Source organism: Polypterus senegalus, chromosome 10 (assembly GCF_016835505.1).
Source record: "Polypterus senegalus isolate Bchr_013 chromosome 10, ASM1683550v1, whole genome shotgun sequence".
NCBI lineage: Eukaryota > Metazoa > Chordata > Cladistia > Polypteriformes > Polypteridae > Polypterus > Polypterus senegalus.
Genome location: NC_053163.1, coordinates 32,118,732 through 32,141,613, shown reverse-complemented (window position 1 = coordinate 32,141,613; position 22,882 = coordinate 32,118,732). Strand labels below are relative to the sequence as shown.

At 41.4% G+C, this 22,882-nt stretch overlaps 1 protein-coding gene across 1 annotated transcript; it reads right to left on the bottom strand.

The window, feature by feature from the left end:
• Window positions 1–6,474: 6,474 nt before the first annotated feature.
• Window positions 6,475–20,472, bottom strand: nol12 (nucleolar protein 12). Its single transcript, XM_039765642.1, has 6 exons — window positions 19,890–20,472; window positions 16,977–17,082; window positions 16,223–16,271; window positions 14,828–14,970; window positions 10,294–10,406; window positions 6,475–7,054 (listed from the first exon to the last, which is right to left on the bottom strand). The coding sequence occupies exons 1-6, from the start codon at window positions 19,967–19,969 to the stop codon at window positions 6,862–6,864; spliced, it is 684 nt and encodes a 227-aa protein (XP_039621576.1). The 5' UTR covers window positions 19,970–20,472; the 3' UTR covers window positions 6,475–6,861.
• Between the last annotated feature and the right edge of the window lie 2,410 nt (window positions 20,473–22,882).

Sequence of the window (22,882 nt, the reverse complement as noted above, 5' to 3'; positions counted from 1 at the left end):
ACACATAGATAGATAGATAGATAGATAGATAGATAGATAGATAGATAGATAGATAGATAGATAAAGCGTTTGTAATTTATTTCATTTTATGAAACTCATGCTAGAGACTTTGTGGCTGGGTAAGGTTAGTGAAACATATAATTAATCCTCTCCGTTGCCGACGGACGCTTCTCTTCTCATTCTTACTCCGTTTTCGAAGCCGCCTTTGCACGTACGAATGACGACTGCAGAAAATACCTCACATTTATCAGATACAAACCGCCGTTATAGTCAAGAGGCTGCCTTGCAATTTGCTTTTATTTAGTTTGTTCGTCACATGTTCCTAGCTGAGACCCACCGGACGGTTTTCTCGAATTCTTTCTCAGGTCTAAGTCTAGTCTTTGTGAACCCGTTAATTCATTATTTGTCGTGTTTTTTTATGTTTATCAGCACCAAGCTCATCACTGATGGACCTCGAATCCCGCACGTTGCGATGCAGTATGAAGAACCCACAGAGATGCCACACAGCTTCAGTTAGAGTTTATAATTCCAAAGAGTCGGCACTTACTTTTTCAGCCAAGCACAGTCCGGGTGTTAAAAAGCGGGGCACGCAGCCTGTCAGTACGGCACAGCGCAGCACGGCACAGCCCGGTGAGACCGATGAAGGACAGCTGGGGGCGCTGTTGGTGCTCAGGTGATTTCTTACGTTCTCTCTAAAAGGAAGCCCGGCGTCTTTCAAAACAATTTTTTGGCTCTACCTGTCGACGGGGAGTGGCTGGCAATTATAAAAAAAAATAACCTCAATGTAATGCAAGAAGCACGTAAAAAACAGAAGACGACGCCCCATCCATTTTAATTGGTTCTCTCGAGCGCGGCTCACCCCTGATTGGCTCTCCGCTTCAGGTATGGCGACGGCGGCGCTCGTAACCTGCGGATTCTCTCGAGTGACACAAACTGGACAGAGTGCCGCAGGAAAGGCTCAGCCGTCACGGACATTTTTGAAAGCCGTTATTAATAACGGCGAAGAGCGGCATTCGTTACCTGTGATTTAGTGATGCCACTGATACATTTTAAGAGCTGTTTTGACAGCTTTGACGCGAATTCGTTGCAGGTTTGAAGTTGACGCGGAACGGTCATCTAAGTGAGGCGTCCTTAGTGGCAGGAAAGTCGATTTCAGGCGACACCGAACTCTTGGGGATATCGGATTGTGACCAAATAATACGAAGATATGCGTTTTACTGTTAAGATTTCTTGTGGTGTGTACAGACTGGAGTCCAATGAAATTCTTACTTGAATGTCTTCTCAGAACGGCGACAATTATACGCACACAATCAAAAGGAATAATACATAGTTTGCAACATATACAGTATATCAAATAAATACATATATATATATATATATATATATATATATATATATATATATATATATATATATATATATATATATATATATATATATTATTCTGCGGTGGGTTGGCACCCTGCACGGGATTGGTTCCTGCCTTGTGCCCTGTGTTGGCTGGGATTGGCTCCGGCAGACCCCCGTGACCCTATGTTCGGATTCAGCGGGTTGGAAAATGGATGGATGGATATAGATTATTCTTTAGTATTTGAAATAAAAATATATAAATTGCGTTATTCAGACTGGCTGTTCAGCATCCTTCAGATCTGTGGATAGTAAGTGCCCATGCATCTACAGGGCATGTGCCAGTGGTCCTGGACTGGAGGGAGAATGGTGCAGGATGGCCGAGCTCTTTAATTATCCTGTTTGCCTTTCTAAAGCAGTCCTGAACTGAAGTCATATTTGGTGCCACCTTCACCCAACCTCCTGAGCTCAGCAGGTTCCTCACCAGGTGAGGGTGATCTCCACTGGGCACCTGCAGAAGTTCGTAAGAACAGATGGAGAACGGTGAGCTGTCCTTAGATGTCTAAAGAAGTGGAGGAGCTGGTGAGTTTTCTTGAAAAGACCCTGAAATGTGTTGTGCCCCCTTCAGCTTGTCAGTCACCCTAATAAATTTAGACTGCAGCACCCCCGATGGAGATGCCAGTGTGGTCTGCCTCCTGCTTTCTGAAGTCTGTGATCAGCTCCTCAGACATTAAGGGTGAAGTTTTGATGTCCTGGCACCATCGAGTCAGCAGGTAGACCTCCTCTTTGTATGCCATCCTTGATGGCGGCGGTGGTGTCATGAGCTAATGTAATGATGGCTATGAAGTTATGTCTGACCATAAACTCAGAAGTGAAGAAGAAGTAGAGAAGAGGAATCCACATGAGTGCCAGTGTGAAGGACGTAATGCTGCCAATCCACACAGGAGGAGCTCCGTTGGTCTAAAATAAGGATGCTGATGGTGACAAGGAGTCCTAAAGTTTGAAGGTCAGCTTTGATGGTACAAAAGTGTTAGTGAGCTGTAGTGGACTGGCATAACCGTCCTAATGTACAAATGTACCAGGATGGTATGAAATGGAATAGAGGCGGCACGATTGTGACAATATGCAAAGCGGAAGTGACCACGACTACTTGGAACATTCATTCTGTTTAATGCGTCCCAGCACTGGGGGGTCTCAAAGCCCCTCGTCACACCTGGAGAGAGTGCCACCACTCTAGTGTCCTCTTTCAGTTTTTAGGCATGGAGATAATTGTTGTACTTTTGAAGCAGCTTGGAGGGTCTCAGATTCTCTACATGGAATATTCCAGATGTCACTTGAAGACATCAGCCAGGCGATTATCACAGGGTCTTTAAGAATTGCATCCACATTGAAGAAGGACTCTGCCAGCCAAGTGGTCGTCTGTGTGGCTAATTAGGCACTAGCGTCATCGTGCACCGAGCGGTGGGCTCTCTCTGTCCGTCTCATGCCTCTCCCAAGAGTGGCACCATTTGTCTCTGCTGAAGAATTTGGTCAGAGTGAACCCCAATGTCTCTGAGGCCGCTCGAGTACAAAGCAGACTTCCCTGCTGCTGTCCTAACAGAAACCTTTGCTGGCAGCATCTGTGAAACGTGACACACCATATCTTAGGTAGGATGAGCAGATCGGGGGGCACCACGCTGAGCAGAGTAGAAAATAAAAGAAGAAAATGACTGGGAGGTCCAGAGACTTTGTAGAGAATTTCAAGGACTGCCCGAAAAGTAACAACATGGTAGGGTTTAGAGGCCAATCCCTGCCAGGACTGCAGCAGGTCAAACGGAGAATATCGTGGTCACCGTTTGTGACAAACCAACAGGGCGGTGAGTGAAATGGAGGCCGACTGCTGGGGTTGGTCTGGTGTTGGTCAGGTAGACCAGGCGTCCCACCACGGAGACGAGCAGAGTCGGGAGGCGCGACCTGAACACGCTTTGTGTTTATCTGATCCTTTTCGGTTTCTGTAATCGACACTCGTTTCCTTCTCAGGCATGGCAGCGAACTTGCTTTTTTGGCCATGTGGAGACTCGAGTCATTTCATGGGGGGTTCCTCTCGGTCATTTTGATATGCGCATCAATGGTCTCCTCCAGCGGGGAATTGGGGGATCGCCCCCCCAAACATGGTCATTTCCGAATGTGGAGAATCAATTGCTGGGACCTCCTTGCTTATTTCGTTGAGCGGAGAGAGAATTGGTGTAAAGGCCCCTTGTCATCACGGTGCACACCCAGAAGGACCTGGGGGTAGATCTGCTCCTGCACATTATCATATTTAATAAATGATAGATTTCATGTGCTGATAATTCGTAAGAAATTGCCCTTTATCAACACAAAGCATGACAACACAAAACATCTGGGAATCAATAGTGGCTAAGAATCGTGAGACTCGTTCTCAGGTAATGATTCAGCTCAAACTTCATCGAAAACAGGAGACAGAGCTGGATTTGGTGCACTGGGTGTGACGAGGATAGATAGGACTAGAAATGAGGACATTAGAGGGTCAGCTCAAGATGGACGGAAAGTCAGAGAGGCGAGATCGTGTTGGTTTGGACATGTGCAGAGGAGACATGATGGGTATAATGAGAGAAGGGTACTAAGGATGCCAGGGAAGAGGAAAAGAGGAAGGCCTAAGAGAAGGTTTATGGATGTGGTGAGAGAGGACAAGCAGGTGATGGGTGTAACAGAACAAGATGCACAGGACAGAAAGATATGGAGGAAGATAATCCGCTGCGGCAACTCCTAACGGGAGAAGCCGAAAGAAGAAGAAGAAGAAGAAGTAGTAGTAGTGAGTGATACATTCTGGTACAATCCATCAGCAGTGAAAGAAGTGTGTGTTAAAGTACATTTGAACACATGCTGCACCATGTCGATCTACTTAATATTGTGTTGGCGCAGCCCGCTTGTTTTCTGGTTTAATATTACAGTAACAAATGTGTCTAACAAAATGTATCTCAGGAAAATCAACCGTTTGCATTTGAAAACGTAGTGAAGTAAAAGTAGACAGAAAATGTCTTACTCAAGTAGATATCAACATACTCGGGGGGGGGTCGAGTAACTAAGTACTGTTGAGGGGACCTTGGAGCAGGGGAAAGGCGCTATATAAATAAAATGTATTACTAATATTAAAGGCAAACTGTAGCTGGCCTTCACCTTCACCAAATACCAATATCTTCGTGTAAGAGGACACCTCCAGCTAAGCCTCAAGCCCAATGTGAAGTCCAGGAATGCTGGTTTGAAAATGGCACCAGCAGCACTTCTGAGTTCTGGCTTGAAGTCATCCTGCCACCAACATGTCCCTGTCATTTTGTATACAAGGTGCCTGGGCATGAAGGGAAGGGAACAGATGGCATCTTCTTTCATGTGTTTGAGCCTTAGGGGCACCCTTGAAGAGAAAACCAAACCCAGCATGACACTCAAGATGCCAAAATTTTGTAATAAAAGGGTTTATTGGGGTTATGGGAGACAAATGGGTTCCAGGAAGGTATGAAGCAGCCTGAATGCACAACAGTTTACAAGCTGCCTACCGTCTCTCATCTATGGTGTTAATGAATCCTGGTCAGGTGACCCCTTGCCTCCACATTGCTCTCAACTCCGAGCTCACCTGACTGACACATCAGAGGTCCTTATAAAGGAAGACCCTGGAAGACTTCCAAAGCACTGGCCATCTACCCAGGTAGTAAGTTCTTCCATGTTGTTCAAACCCCCCCCAAGTAGGCACAATCACACCCTCCTGCTGTTTCTGACAGGCCAGGAAGACTGACCACTTGGCTTGGTGACCTCCCTGGTGTCCCCATCTGGGTAATGTTCAATGGCTCTTCCTGGGATAGTCCTCACCATTACATTCAGGCATTGGCGCACACCAACTTCAAGACAGCTCCTTGGATTCCAAGCCAGAGGGACCTTCATACCACATGTGACCCCTTGCAATGAACCTCAGGACCCTCCTGTCATTCACAGTGAGCATTAGGAGGACAGATGAATAGCATTTAGAGGAAGGTGGGTGAAGCACACATTTGTGCCCACATGCTCATCACTGTTTCTAACCCACTTTTCCAGTTTAGGTCACAGAGTGATGTTATCTACCATAGTGGCACTGCGTTCAAGGCAAGAACCAACTGTAGATGGGGTGCCAGTCCACTTCAGGGCACGTTCACTCAGACCACGCTAATTTAGGGTCACTCCACCCACCTGCCTTTGAAAAACAAGAGAAAGCTCCATGTCTGCAACATCACAAGTCCATGTCACGTCCAGGAGTGCTTTGGTACGTATCAGGCCGCGAGTGCCAACGCCAGATAGACTCTCTTACACTGCCTGCATGGATTTAATTGCTGTTTAATGTCTTATATCACATTGTATCCAGAAGCATTTCATTTTTATTTTTTTTTGTTATTCTGACTGTCCACTTGACTTTCAGAAAGGCACAACAGAAAATGAAAAGTATTACCATTGCGTACCAGTTAAGCAGATGGACCTATGATCCTAAAATAAAATACAAATAAAAAGTTAAAGATGGCGCAGACACCGTGTCTGCTTATCCTTTCTTGAACTTCTATCGACTTGTGTGCTGTGCTTGATGCTCAGAGGAGGTCACCACTAAATCTCCTTCTGCCATTTTGGTGGTTATCACTTTGGCTTCTCAATTACTTTGCTACAAACACACAACCACATGTCATGGCCACCAGGCTACTGCTCCCTAAAATTTTTTATGTCTTTCAGCTTATTGTCATTCTTGCACTTCTGGACCCTGCAGTTGACGCTCAGCACATGTTGCCGTTCTTTTTCTTCCTCTTATTATGGTGTTCATCATCACACAATTGGCTTCTGCAATTTGCTTGATGCTCAGCAGATGTTTTCTTTCTGCCAGGCCATTTTCTCCATCTTTTTAACACAATAAACACACAAATGGAGGTCACCTTGGAGAGGCTGCTGCCACCTAAACTTTACAGAATACATCAGCTCAAACTTAAGACCAAGGTACAGTACTAGCCCCAGTAGCTCCCAATTAATTGCGTGGCAGATGGACAGGTTTGTGATAGATAGATAGATATATAGGGGGGCAGCAGTATAATTACTGCATAAGCACAATGGGGCTCTTTGAAGTTCCTTATGTGTACAAATTCCTTCTCATACTTTATTACAATAAAAAGATATACAGTAGACATATATAGAAAACAGTGGAGTTTTTCCATCATAAAAGAAATTCTGCACAAATAATCCATTTGTATTCCAGGTCTTACTCACATCTGCCTGCCACTATGAATCACATAACAGAGCATTAGGGTGCTCATTTTCAGTCGTCAGTCTCTACAGTCGATTTAATATTAGTCTTCAATGAAGACAGAGGAAACCCAAGTAACCCAAAGGCCATTTAAGTCAGACCACCGGTAACCACTTCTTCAATCAAGCTTGTCCACAATTCTAAAATTTAGTGGCCCAGCTTATGGCAGTTGGCTTCATTCTGGTTTAACTCCATATTAGGATAGACATTTAATCACACGGTTGTCGATTACGTCCAGTTCTCTTGCGGCGCTGGGCTTTGCTCGACTTACCACTCCGGTGTCTCTGTGAACTTTTGGACATGTCAGATGGTGCGGATTTCCCAGTCCTCACTTTCAAGTTGGTTTTCCCCTTCTTTTTCTTCTTTGTGCGGGCGTGCAGAGAGGCCATTAGTGAGGAGATCCTTTATGGAGAAATGGAAAGCAAGACTAATGAAAATAATGTTATCCCAAGTTTTTTTCACAATAACGTTCATTTTATCTAATAATATTTATAGCCAAAATAGGACAAGGGCTATTCAGGCACAATGGCGCAATATCATTTTTATATTCAGCGCAGTGTTTCAGTTCAACTCAGTCCAAACCAAGTCAAGTTTATTACACCAAGAGGATAATTTGGATTGCCAGCAGGTTATAGAGAGAAAAGACGACATAACATTGATAACGCATTAACAGACTCAGCCATCCAACATCAAAAAAGAAGACCACTATTTCTGGATTTTTCTCCTGCATCAAATAATGTCTTGCTTCAAATACTGATTGAGAAATTAAACAGTGTGAATGCTAACCCATGTGCTGCATTGTGCACTCAGGACAAATCATTAAAGTTACAAATGTCATTCACTCTAATACTGAAACTACTCAAGGCTGCATTCTTTCTTCATTACTATTTATACTCTATACTGGAGATGAAAAACCTAAAAATGACCAAAGTTCAGTTACCAAGAGCATGAAAGCTATTATTTCAACCAAGAGGACTATGTCAGAAATCAGTGCAATAAGAACGGTCTTACTCTGAATGTCATAAAGACTAAAGAAATTATATATGACTGTAATATATGACCAAGGAGATGATCGTGGACTATGGGAAACAACAAGGTGGAGAACACCAGGCCATCTACATCAGCGGCATAGACGTTTAAAGGGTTAACAGCTTCAAGTTCCTCGGAGTAAACATCACCGAGGATCTCTCGTGGACCCTTCACATAGACACTGTGGTCACAAAAGCTCGCCAGCGGCTCTACTTCCTGAGGAAGTTTGGCATGAATGCCAACATCACCTCAAACTTTTACAGGAGTGTGGTCGAGAGTCTGCAGATGGGCTGCATTACCATCTGGTATGGGAGCTGCTCTGCCAGCAGCCAAAAATCATGTGCAAGAGTCTCCCTGCCATTGAAGACATTTGCCTCCATCGGTGCTTGTGCAAGACAAGCAGCATCATAAAGGACCACAGCCATATAGCACGCCAGCTGTTCTCCTTGTTACCGTCTGGCAGACGATACAAGAGTCTGGCTGCTCGGACTACAAGACTTAAGAACAGTTTTACCACCAGGCCATTCGACTCGTCAACAGCAACACCTGAACACTTACATTACACCTACACTGCACTACTCGCACACAACCTGTACCTGCACACACTCGGAATACGAATTGGAACATACATCTGCACTTTATGGAATATGCATCTGTACTTATAAAACATTATCTGTGCAATAACTCATTTGTACTTGCTGCTCATTCAACTCATATTGCTCTATAACTTCTTTTAAAATGTACACATTTTATTTTATATAGCTAGTCTATTTTTAACTTGTTTTTCTCGTCATACACATTTCATTGTACAGGTATGTTGACCCTGTGTTAACCTATACTGTATATGACAAATAAACCTAAACCAAACCAAACTCTGTATGTTCACCACTCACTGTTCTGGGAAAGAAGATAGGCATAATGAAAAAATATAAATACTTTGGAACTATCCTCGATAATAATCTTGACTGGAATACGAATACAAAAATTTCAGACATGAGTGTCAGTAGACTTTTCACCCTTGGAACCATGCTACCCAAACTATTCTCTAACATTTCAGTCATTATTTACTGCTAGGATGCTGATCTTTCTGTTTATAAAATAGGTAATTACGATAGCAATTGATGAGAAGAATTCAGAATTAATTGTGCAATTACAGTATTTGAGGGTTTCTCTTGCATGATTTGGCTCAAAAACAAATCAGCACATCGTCATCTCATAACAGGCTTAAGATTCGAGTTTGGTATTTTTCCGCCCAGCTGTTTTAACTCTAGACTGTCCTCAAGAACTGTGACACACAGAGTCACTCCCTTCATCAACCCTAAAATGCAGAGATCTGTCGAAAACGGGAGACAAGTTTTTGACGAATCTAAATCTTTTGCTCCTCCGCTATAGACGACAGGTTATGGTTGGGGAAGGTGAGAAGCAAAAATATGTCCTCTAAATGCAATCTGTGCTTATTTCTCCTTCTTAGGTTTTGACTATTCACAGTGGAAAAGGACCTCATCTTGTCCTTTTATTGCAGTGTAAGCCAGTCTGTCATCTTTCACAGCTCCATTGCCTTGTTTTCTTGATCTGACAAATCAAAATCTAAAATGCTCCCGCAGATTACCAGTCATCCAGTGGAAGATACTGTAATGTACATTAGCTGGTGAATGTCACAGAGCAATGCTGAAGAAACTGGAAATCATCTCTGCTGATGATAGATGCCCATTATGTAAACAGCTTACCTTCAGTAAATCAGGGAGGAGAGTTGCTTGATCCTCACAAACTACTCCAGAAATTCCTTTCTTCCTAGTGGCATATGGCTTTTAATAAGGAATATCAAGGATAAAAATAAATTCTAGGAGTGTGGAGTCTTTTCTATGTACTACTGCTTTACATTAAAACCTACTGGCAAATTATTAGAAGCAGTTAAAGTAGTGTTGTTTCAAATGATGCAAATGTTTGGGAAATTGTACAATTTTAACCTTGAACTCGGTTTTGTTTTTGTCTGTTATCAGATGCTCTTGTGTAAACATGGCTACATAAAAACCTTGACCAAGGCTCCCTTTTACCCATAAATGGTCAAAAATGTCTGGATAGATTTGAAAATATGCACTTCACTCTGCACGTTGTATAAATGAATAAAGTGACATGGACTGGGAACAAATCATTAGAAGATAAGAGGCCATTCTCAAATCCACAAGTACAGCATTGCAAGGAGCCACCACTCAGATTGTAAGCAAATGCAGAAATGAGATCCGTTCATTACAGGGCTTGCTCACGTGCAACTAGTTTGAAAAATCCCCTTAACCAGGACCTTTGACAAAAATGAATAATAAGTACTACAAATATGGCCCAACTTATTTTAGTTTGGGACAAGCACAGGAAGCCACAATTAAGCCACTAGGATAACAGTTTCACGTGTAATGTGAAGCCTTCTGCTTTGGAAACCATGGTTGACAGTTTAATAGCAGGGGGATTAGTTTGAATTAAGTTCTTACTATTTGGAAACAAACATGGTTGTCACACAAAGAGGCTAATGTTCTTCCAGTCTGTCCGCTTTGGCATGGCAACCCAGCTGCTTACAAATCAGAGATCCGAAATAAAAATTAAATAATAAAACAACTTACTTCTTGGAAAGGAGAGGATCTCCAGCTTTCTTAGGCGCTGTACTGGATGGTTTCCAGTCTTCTTTATCTTTTCCTTCTTCATCTTCTTCTTCTTCATCTTTATCCTTTTCAGTCTAAAGGGATGAATTCAACAAATTAACCATAAGGTGGGCTTCCAGCAGACAACTATTGGGGTTAGGGACACACCATTCTAAATATCTACAAATTAACATACTCACTTATAATAATGTCGACCAAGCCTGGCAATCGGATATGTTGAGCTTTTTTAATGTACAATGCAGTGAACCTTCCATGTGAAACATGCTTGGTCACTGTGGGCCTGCTGAAACATCTGTACTGCTTCAGCTGCCGATTTATTGCCAACTTATAAAAATATAATGGTGAATTCTTTTTTAAGATTTGACTTCTTCACCTGCACCTTATTCACAATGAAAGAAATATTTCTGAGCACTTGTAGTTGACTAAACTAATCAAGGCACCGGCATAGATTAACACATGCAACTCAGAATTTCACTGTACAAGTGACAATAATAACTCAATAAATGCATTGCACTACAAACAGAAAAGTTAAAAAAATTACTACAGCATCACCACCTGGTGGTCACTCTTACAAATGTACTAACTATACCAACGGATAATAGCTAATTACCACTGTATTTCACTATACATGTACTGACAGTTTGGAAAAGTTTTTTCTTGCTAGTGATTTCTTATAGAATTCTTTGAACAAACTCATAAGATTACTACACTTTATACTTTCATTACCTTTCTGCACAATCTTGATCAACCTTGGCAACAAACAATACTTATTTCTACAGCAAATATTTATACACAAGAGTATAGCTTAAAGCACTTTATAAGAAGTCAAAGAATAGTAACAAGAAAAAAAAATAAATTAGGTAAGAATAATAATGAATAAGTAACAAAAAAATTAAATCAAAAGCGTACTTAACACAGATACACGATTAGTAATAGAGTACAGTCTGTCTCGGATTAGTGCGAGTATATCGCTCCTGCAAGTGAACTATGATTCTTAGCGAGAGAAGTCGCAAAATCAACCGTAATGTTCAAGCAAATTCTAGAAAAAAGCCTGATTTAAATCCATTAAGTAGTTCTCTCATTCGCTAGCTAAGCGGATATAAGATGTGCCCCGAGGCTGGCACGTGAATGAGGAAGGTCCCGCTATATATCTATCTATATATACAGTGCATCCGGAAAGTATTCCCAGCTTATCACTTTTTCCACATTTTGTTATGTTACAGCCTTATTCCAAAATGGATTAAATTCATTTTTTTCCTCAGAGTTCAACACACAACACCCCATAATGACGTGAAAAAAGTTTACTTGAGGTTTTTGCAAATTTATTAAAAATAAAAAAAATGGAGAAAGCACATGTACATAAGTATTCACAGCCTTTGCCATGAAGCTCAAAATTGAGCTCAGGTGCATCCCGTTTCCCCTGATCATCCTTGAGATGTTTCTTCAGCTTAATTGGAGTCCACCTGTGGTAAATTCAATTGATTGGACATGATTTGGAAAGGCACACACCTGTCTATAGAAGGTCCCACTGTTGACAGTTCATGTCAGAGCACAAACCAAGCATGAAGTCAAAGGAATTGTCTGTAGACCTCCAAGACAGGATTGTCTCGAGGCACAAATCTGGGGAAGGTTACAGAAATATTTCTGCTGCTTTGAAGGTCCCAATGAGCACAGTGGCCTCCATCATCCATAAGTGGAAGAAGTTCGAAACCACTAGGACTCTTCCTAGAGCTGGCCGGCCATCTAAACTGAGCAATCGGGGGAGAAGGGCCTTAGTCAGGGAGGTGACCAAGAACCCAATTGTAACTCTGACAAAGCTCCAGAGGTCCTCTGTGGAGAGAGGAGAACCTTCCAGAAGGACAACTATCTCTGCGGCAATCAACCAATCAGGCCTGTATGGTAGAGTGGCCAGATGGAAGCCACTCCTTAGTAAAAGGCACATGGCAGCCCGCCTGGAGTTTGCCAAACGGCACCTGAAGGACTCTCAGACCATGAGAAACAAAATTCTCTGATCTGATGAGGTGTGAATGCCAGGCGTCACGTTTGGAGGACACCAAACACCGCTCATCACCAGGCCAATACCATCCCTACAGTGAAGCATGGTGGTGGCAGCATCATGCTGTGGGGATGTTTTTCAGTGGCAGGAACTGGGAGACTAGTCAGGAGAAAGGGAAAGATGACTGCAGCAATGTACAGAGACATCTTGGATGAAAACCTGCTCCAGAGCGCTCCTGACCTCAGACTGGGGCAACGGTTCATCTTTCAGCAGGACAACGACTCTAAGCATACAGCCAAGGTATCAAAGGAGTGGCTTCAGGACAACTCTGTGAATGTCCTTGAGTGGCCCAGCCAGAGCCCAGACTTGAATCCGATTGAACATCTCAGGAGAGATTTTAAAATGGCTGTGCACTGATGCTTCCCGTCCAAATTGATGGAGCTTGAGAGGTGCTGCAAAGAGGAATGGGTGAAACTAGCCAAGGATAGGTGTGCCAAGCTTGTGGCATCATATTCAAAAAGACTTGAGGCTGTAATTGCTGCCAAAGGTGCATCGACAAAGTATTGAACAAAGGCTGTGAATACTTATGTACATTTGATTTCTCAGTTTTTTTATTTTTAATAAATTTGCAAAAACCTCAAGTAAACTTTTTTCACGTTGTCATTATGGGGTGTTGTGTTTAGAATTCTGAGGAATAAAAATGAATTGAATCTATTTTGGAATAAGGCTGTAACATAAAACATGGAAAAAGTGATGCGCTGTGAACACTTTCTGGATGCACTGTATATAGATTGCATTGTAAGTCTTTAAAGATGAGTCAGATGACAAGGTCATAAGCTGAAGAAAAAATGTGCAGGTGTTCCAAAAGCAAAATACCACCTAGTCCCCAATGAGCATACTACCTATAAGAGTGTATATGCTCTTGATGTCCAAAACTTGCACTCAGACCCACTTTCTCAAAACCCTCCTCACTACTACCAAACATCATCCTACAGACTGCATTGTTGCGGTCTGCAAAACGTTGAAAATGCATTTGTTTAACCACAAAATGAAACTCCGCAATGGCCTGTTGCTTAAAATACAAAAACTACACAACACAATCTTGAGAACCACCTGCAGAGAAACTTGGAAACTGATCATTCTGTAGCAAGAGGGACATTTCAAATTAATGACAGAAATAGGTATGGACGTTTACTTTTTAGGCAAATCGTGGTCATTTGGCTTCCACCTTTAATCACAGCCACTTACAAGATCAGGATGCACTAAACTGGTTTACAAATGTTGTTCACAATTTGAACCCAGGCAATTAAGTGATTTGGAATGAAACTGCAGATCTGATACACAAATGACTCAGCATACTTGAGGCTTAAAGGTCAGCCCCGTAACCACATAGTCAACTTTTTTCAATAAAGAAGCTGCAAGCAAAATGCCGCTTCAGGGATTTTATTTTTTTCTAAGCAAAATGCTCAAGGCAGGCGGCTCCTTTAATGCTGCACCTGAGAGTACTGCAGGTGGCTTGTTAGAGAGGTCTGGAAGCACCCCCTGGTTTGGAGGAAGGCCAACAAAGTAAAGCTCTGCAGCTCCCCTTGGCGGCACCCACGGAACCCAACAGGGCTGTGCTGAACTCCAACTCCAACTCCAATAAAGTCCTATGGGAATCCAAGGCACCGCTACAACCCAGGGGGGACTGCCATCTAGCGCTCTGAGGTAGAGAATGCCCTGAGCACGCTCTCTCACCAGGTCCTTCCATTACGGAGGCAACCCAGCCATCCGTCACACCAAGAATTGCTCTCCAGTTGTAGAATCATCCTGAAAATAGCTGGATCATAGTTTTTTTTTGACTCTCGGATGACCTTACATTATAATAGTAATCGTATTCAGTACAAATAAACATTAAAATGTGTTTGGAAAAGTGAAAAAAAAAAACAAAAAAAAACTTCTGCCATGTGTCTATCCTCTCTCACTTCACATACATGGCACTCCTGTTTGATTACATTAGCTACCTGATTTCATGAACAAAATGCTTCCAAACATGAAATTCTTTCCCTCATCTGATAAATGTTAAATACTCTGCTGAATATACAATATATAGAGGCAGTTTCTTCAGCATTCATGCAGCTGCCTCTAAATATTTTATATACAGTGAGGTACTTAACATGGCATGCCTGCAATGCAATTAATCAACTTATTACCTGTAATGGACTGGCACCCCATACAGGATGGGGTCCTGCATTGAGCCCAATACTGTAGGGATGAGCGCCAAACTCCCACAATCGTGAAAAGGATTAAGTGGCTTTAGGAGTGTTATGTTGTCTCAGTGACATAAGAAAGCAAGGAGTGCACAGCTGCAGGCTTGTCTTAGAGATCGCTTTTTAAACAACGACATAAAGAAAGCAGTATTTTCTACTATAAATGTAGGCATACTAAAAAGAAAAAATACCAGTAGCCCATGTCTAACAATGTACTAACACCTCTAGGTTTAACAAAAGTGGCTCTTACCTCATTGGCTCCCAGTGTGAACCAGTTTGGTCCAGTAAGGTCAAGATCACTAACAGTTGTTACAGTCACTGTGTGGTTAGGATGGTCATACTGTACAGATTCGGTTGTTGCTGTAACAAGCTGGTCTAATTCACTTGCCTCCTCTGTGGAAAAACAACATAGTGACAGAAATTACAATCAAAACTGTATTTTCATTTTGCTTTAAGCATCAGTGACCCGAGTGCCACATCCATGGATAAGTGTGCCATGTACTGAAGTGGCATTCCACTCAGGGTTGGATCATCATTGCCAGCATGGCCCTGACTTAGAATAGGCATATTCAATGATGTATGAATGGATGGAGTATTAATTAGCAGCAGAGAAAGAAAAACATAAGCAATTACTCACAGTGAGTACCTCTAATTAAGAAAACAGCAATTGTGCTAAATCACATTAAACAAATGGACTAAAATGAAGCAAAAGAATTACGTACAGACTTCACTTACTATTGCACACTAAATTTATTAGTGACTTCAATGGGCAGCTTTATGAAAAAGTCTCCCACAATTAAAATGAAAACTTTTGGTAATTATTGTCAATGCGGACAGAAGTAGAGGTATGCATATAAATGAATAACAGGTTTCATTGACTGAAATGCTGCACTCCACTATAGGTGTTAAGAAACTGAATGTGACACCACAGAGGCGTATGCTAGGAGTCAATATAGAAATGCATGATGAAAGAGAAAAATAAAATCATGACATTCATTATTAATCTGTTTTAAATAGTTAATACTTTTAATTTAAAGGTCTGTATGTTCACAATTAATAGGATTAATTCGTTTTGCCTGAGTTATTAGTATTGTTTAAGGATAATCTCTTTAAATAAGACATGTATTGTTAGGAAATAACATTTCACTGTTAATAGTGTCACATCATGGACATCATTAACTTTAACCTACTTGGTGGTAACCACGAGTGCCTTTCTGGATCATAACAGCTATTTCTCATGTGTAGCAAAAAGCCCAAATAATGCTCAGGGCACAATTATTATACCATCTAGTGGATAAAATAACACTATGCTGTAAAAAAAAGCATGAATATTTATATGTATTTTGAAAACTATATGGTAACTCATCAATACTAATGAGTGGAGAGGAGCTTTTAAATGAAAGACACAACGGCCTGTAAACGAAAAGATGTACAGCTAGTTTAAAACAAAGTAAAACTGAACCATTAGTTGAATCAAGCGATAGTAATGACAATGTGAATTTGTCATCAGACGTTGGCATTTTGTGGTATACCTATTGTTAAGAAGGATATACTTAATAATGGCACACTAAAAATGAAAGCAAAACAAAAGTACATATTAATTAAATAAATAAAACCTATCACATAGTTGAAGGATCCATCATACCAAGAGCCTCTGTTCTCTCCTTCAGCATTTTCATGTATTCCTTGCACCTCTGCAATTAAAAAGAAGACAAATATGAGAAACTTTCTTTTAGAAACATCATGACCTGTGCTATTGTTTGTCATGAAAAGCTCAAACCTATTACTAAAATGAACTCTAGAAAATAAACATATGAGGACAATACTTTGAAAACTACCCACAAATGGAGTTTCATCCCAATGACAAGCCTACTTTGCCCAACATCCCCACCCCGAAAATAAAACAAGGAGCAGTTGCCAAAGCATCACTATAACGAAGTAATACAATTATGTATGTCTTCCAAGTTCTCTGAAGAAGCCCAAAAAGAGCACTATAATAATAAAAAATAAAAAAAAAACTCCCATACCCCTGGCCCCCAAACCATTTCACCTGATCACTTCATTGGAATCAGGGTCTATCTGTGAAAGTGCTCCACTGCTCTGAATTCACAATGATGACAACAGTCATGACATAAAATTATTTTAGACCATTGTCTAAATATATTCCTGGATATCGTGCCAAGTCATGTATATATATTTTAGGTGCACACAGTGATTATTCGTCCATTCCATTTGCTACCTTTCTGGGTCAGGGGTTAGGAGTCTGCACCAGACACACCTGCCCAAGCACATACTAATTATTTTTAGTGGAAAAAATGTATATATTGCCTAAACTGCTTTGAAAACTGTTAGGCTAATTCTCGTATGCTCATGTAGTGTCATGAACTCTCTGACCTGACCTCTTCTTTCATCCTCTTATGCTCCTCCTTCAGTTTTTGTTTGATCTCCTCGATGGCTGCCTTGCGCCTCTCCACCTTGCGCTTGTGAAAACCAGTTAGGTACTCCCTGCCATGGATAACAGATTAAGAAAAAGATTAATGTGAGGAAGATAAAGAGGTGTCCACATACTCCAGTAACCATCCACCACAAACTTCAGCCAAAGATTCTGTTACTGCTAATAAATGCCCATGGAGCCCAAATCAGCAACTCATAGGATTCCCTGCCAGCACCTGGTGCTGCACCATGAAGCACTCAATACACCTTGGGCTGAAGGTGCCCTCTCAATTAACCAAAAAGTCACCCAGCTAAACAGAACAATAGTGGCAGTCAAGAAAAAGAAAAGCATTAAACATTAGCAAGTTTATCCATCGCCATCAAAAAGTGATCTTTGTCACAAAGATAAAATCACTTTGTACAACCAATAAACAAAACCTGAACTCTCATGCACTTGTGTAACAGAATACAGTGGAACCTCAGGTCACGAATGTCTCAGAACACGTACAAATCAGGTTACGACCAAAAAGCTCGTCAAACTTTTGCATCTGTTCACGACCACACACTTGGGTGACGAACAAGCCAGTTTCCCTTCTGGTTCGTATGTGTCGGTGATTTCCGCACGTGTTCAGTCTCTCCCTGTGCATTCGTTGTGTGAACTCTTTCTGCTCTATTTCATTTCCCTTCCGGGTCGTACGTGTCGGTGATTTCCGCACATGTTCAGTCTCTCCCTGTACAGTGCATTGTTCTCGGTCAGACGTGCATCGCGCAGAGGGACTTTACCTCAAAATTGTAATCTCCTCTCCACCCAGTTCCTCCTAACTTCCTTCATGCCAGGACTCGACTCCTGCAAGGTTAGTTTTCTTGGTTGTTTATGGTTAGTTTTTGTATAAATTATGGATTTTTCAAATGTTCATTTTTTTCCCAGTGCTTAAAACTCATTAAAAACAAAAAAAAAAAAAGTGTTTACAACGAGCGGTTCGTAAGGCTGTAGCGTGAACTCTTGCAATGTTAGTTTTCTCTGTTGTTCAAGGTTCTCTCAGTGTTATTCAATGTTTTTACATTTAGTTTACTATTACACTGTGCATTCTATGGTATAATTATTTTTGTGCTTAAAAATCTTTAAAAAAAAAAAAATATATTTACATACAGCTCGTACTGTCCGGAACGGATTAATTGTATTTACATACAATCCAATGGTGGAAACTTACTTTGGGTCACGACCAGAATTTTGGAACGAATTACAGTCGTGACCCAAGGTTCCACTGTATGTGAATGAAAAGTTCCAAGCTTTGTGGTTTAAAGTTTGTTTCTTGTTACAGAACCAAAATGAAATCCACAAAACATTTCCAACAATCCAGATATTGTGCTACCACTGAATGTCTACACCACGATATGCCCTTGTAGTTTCATTATTACTGCATAATCCACTTGGGCCACTACCTGTTCCTGTCATAGTCCAAAGTGAACAAATGTGCTGCAGAATTCTGTCATCATAAGACCCAAGATCTTGAAAGGTCACCTTGAAATGAATGGCAATAGGGAATCAAAGTGACAATGTACGATATACTAAACACTACAGAGTCAACTGAATCATTTGAAGAATTAAACACAAGCAAGCTCTGTGAGCAACAAGTGCCCAGAATCCTGAAGTGTCCAAGGAGGATCCTGAACTAAAGAATCTGAACAGGAACAAATTTAGGACGCATTTAAAAGCCTGCCTGACACCCACAAGCCAGGCAATGGCAGAAACAATAAAAGCAACAAAGCTCAAGGTGATTCTTCAACATCAGTGAAATTCAAGGTCCAAAACACTGCTGGCAATGATATCAACAACATAACACAATTAAATTGTACGGAGGTGTAAAAGTGACTTTATGATCAAAACAGAGAAGAGAATGACTTGCGAGAGAGTGATGCTGCCATTTTTGAATGCTCAAGGATCAACTCTACAGTATGCTTCACTAAGCAAATGAACCCAATATGAAATGCTGTTCATTTGGCAGAAGAATACAAATCAAAACTAACAATCTCTTAAACACGGCTGCTCTCTCTCTTCAAGTTTTTACTCCTCGTGTTTAATCTGAATCGCGCCTCTAGACAACACGTCTTGTAGAGAACGCCCATATGAGTAAATACAGTGCTGTAAAAAGTAACTGCCCCTTCCCGATTTCCCCTATTTTTGCATATTCGTAACACTCTACATAGGTTTTGAACTAGAAACAGACTGAATACAATACAAAAGACAACCCGAGTAAACACAATACACAGTTTTTACATTGTCACTACGTTTTATTAAAGGAAAAATGTTCACAAGCACCGAGATACGTATCGTCGCGATACAGGAACAGCACATTAGCAACACCAAAGCACGCATGAGTTAAAACTGAAAATGACATTTTAAACGGTAAGAAATCTGACCAGTGTCTCCGAGGAGGTTGGTCTGGAGCCTATCCTGGCAGAATTGAGCACAGAGCCATCAGAGCCACACGAGGATAATCCACAATCACCAACTAACCCAAACTGAAAGTTTTTCTGGAAGTCTTAAGTAAAACGAGGCACCATGAGGAAAGCCGGGTGGAGCACATGGAAACTGTGCATGAACAATGACCGACTGGATATGGACGCGCAGCCCAGTCACTTTTAGATAAACTAAGCATAACTAAAACTGACGTAACCGTGGGTTAACCAGTTAAGTCAGACGACCTTTCTACCAATAATTACACTAAAACACATTTCTCTAACAGTGCACAAACAAATGATAGAGTTTACTTATTTCATGCCAGGGAAACTAAAATAAATCTACTGGATGCTCCTAAGCAAAATTGTAAACACGTGGACAGTTGCGCAGATTAAACTTTGCGGAAAAAAATACTCACTGACGATCGGCATCGTTGAAAGTAATTTCCATTTTCTTCTTCCGTGGTTTATGTCCATTCTTCTGTTTAGTTTTGCCCATTTTTTTTTTTCTTCAACCTGCGGGACTAATTTTCACGCTTTCTGACCAGCTGCTGGACGCAGGAGTTGGCAAGCACTGTGAAGCCAGCGATTCAACTTCCGCCGCGTCCCACAGCATTTAGGTCCGATTTTACTACAAGCATTTTTTCTGATTTCGGTCCCTCCTGTTTTGCGGAAAGGACGATATTAAAGGTACACATGTAATTACAAAAAATTTTAAAAAGCGAGAGAGATGGAGGGCGGAAAAGGGACTCTGGCGGATTTAAAATAGCGAAGCTGTAGTCCGACTGGGTTATAAGTAAAAACCCGTCTGCCTTTTGTTCCGCTTGTTGCTGCTCGGATCGCGTGGTGTAACCGCTGTCTTTAGAGCCATTCTTCTAAATCGGTTGCAATGTTTAATACGAATGATTCATTTTTACGTTTTGCTGAAATGGCGTTGGAATTTTTGGCAGGGTTTCTTATTAACTGATCAGCTTCCTCTCAAATCCGTGAAGAGTAATTGCACCGCCAATCGCACCAGGGCCGTCTTAACCTCATTATAGGTAAGGTGACCATCCGTCCCCGTTTTCCGGGGATAGTCCCCTTTTTCGGACAACTTCCCCCACTCAGAAACATGTCTCCGTTTTGTCCCCGGTTTCAGCTGGTTCATATTTTTGAATATATCTCATCACCACAATAAGTTGAACTTGGCGCGAATGCACGGTGTTCTGACGGCGGTCATGCTTTACCACATCCTGCAATTTTGGCGAGAAATCGCATGATAAGCTTTCGTTTTGTACTCTGTAGCGTTTAGAGTCCCTACTCGGATCTGTAGAGTCTACGCTCCTCTAGCCCCACTGCGCATGTCCCTGGATTGGCCCAAAAAAATCTGGTAATCTTATTATAGGCCCCCCAGCAAAGCAGTGAACTGGGGCCCCTATCTACACAACCACTCAGCAAATCACAACATACATAGATTTGCATGGGCCGCTGTGCAACTGCCCAGCGTGCCCATGTGTTAAGACAGCCCAGCATCGCACACATGGAGAAAGTGAGAAGTCTTTAGAGTGCGACCAGGCCAGGGGCCTCATGTATAAACGGTGCGTACGCACAGAAATGTTGTGTAAGAACTTTTCCACGTTCAAATCGCGATGTATAAAACCTACACTTGCCGTAAAGCCACGCACTTTTCCACGGTACCTCATGCCTTGTACGCAAGTTCTCCGCTCGGTTTTGCAGACTGGCGGCACCCAGCGTCAAAGCAATACTACTGTTCCTGTGTGGTTACTCCTTATTTTCCTGACGCGGCTTTATAAATACACTGAAACTAACCGCATATTGTTTATTAGTGTAATGCATCTGATTGTAATTAACTTGTAACAATATAATGGTCCAGGAATAGCCATAGTATTCCAAATACCATAGCTGCTTTAGCGTTGTTACTCTCACTGCACCTTCTTCTTTCAGCTCCTCCCGTTAGGAGTTGCCACAGCGGATCATCTTTTTCCATATTACTCTCACTGCACCACTCGGAGTATTTATATCACTGTATCTGAGTGTGAATCACAGCAGCAGCTGATCGGAAAGAGAATTATCGGTATACAGCTTCAAGGACACGCTGTCTCAGCCACTGCAAAACGTTTTAAAGCCTTTCCTGTACAGACCTCGCGGTTCAGAAACAGTTACATCCCAAGAACTTTAAATGCACTCAATCAATTGCACCTTGTAGAACTGTCTGTACTTATAAGTACAATCACCCCACTGTAAACTTGCACTACAGTTATAATATTGCACAACCTGAGCCACTTTATAAAGTGCGTATTTACATATGATGACGATATCATTTTAAGGTGAAATGCAGCAAAATATGTTTATTAAATTATACAGATAAAACTTTAACTTCATTTAAATAATCTATATTCTTCACTGGGAGTGTCGTGAAGGATAGAATAATTAAACATGTACTACGAAGATATTTCAATGTTCATTAAACGTTTTGAAGAATCGGCGCTAAGCTTACAGATGGCTTAACGTCTATTACAGAGCTGATTTTGTGGCGATCGGTTACTTGGGGAAAGAAAAGCAAGGACTGCAGTGACGCCAATATATATTGAATATAAAACAGAAAGAGAAAACAACACAGCTAAAAACGCAGCGACAAATTTCGGCAAAAGTTAAATGCTTGTGTCATGAGCACGAGGCGGCTATGCAGTGTCTGCAACGGACGTGGCCATCCACCGTGCATAAGCTACCTTACTGACGGGCGGAAGGAGCCACCGATTCTTCCTCTGCCCAGTGCCACCACAAGCCTAGAGCCGCCCCTGAGTACTGCTGCAATAAATTATTTCATCGAAGTGAAACACATGTTTAATAAAATGCTTTAACTCCTATCATCATGAAAATGACATCACGTATACATCTCAGTATTTTAGTTATTCAGAGAGCTGTAATATCACGAATGTAATGGATTCTGTGTCCAGTTGGAGGAAGAGAGCCGGTTTAAGAAGCAAGTAGTGATTCACACACAGAGCACATAGAAGATCAAATACAAAACAAAGCATTTAACGTGTTACTTTAATTACGATGTGATTTGAGAAACTGGTTAATTAAACAATTTTAAGATGAAGTTTATGATGTTCTACTTTAATGACAAAATAAACTACGTGATTAAAGTGGAAATGTCAAGATTGAAGTTGACATTTCGTGCTTTTTCCCCACCGTGTGGCTTTTTTCTCTGTACCCTAATAAGCTTTCATATGACACTCAGACAGTGGGCTACAACTCGCCTTTTCACGGCGACTTTGATATGTGACTTCTTTTTTATTTCCGCACTGTGCGATTTTGTGAACGTGAGCTTTCAAGTTTCTCCAACACGCTATGTCACTCGATCAACTTCCTTTTGTTGATTATACCACGGTTTATTTGAACAAATAGT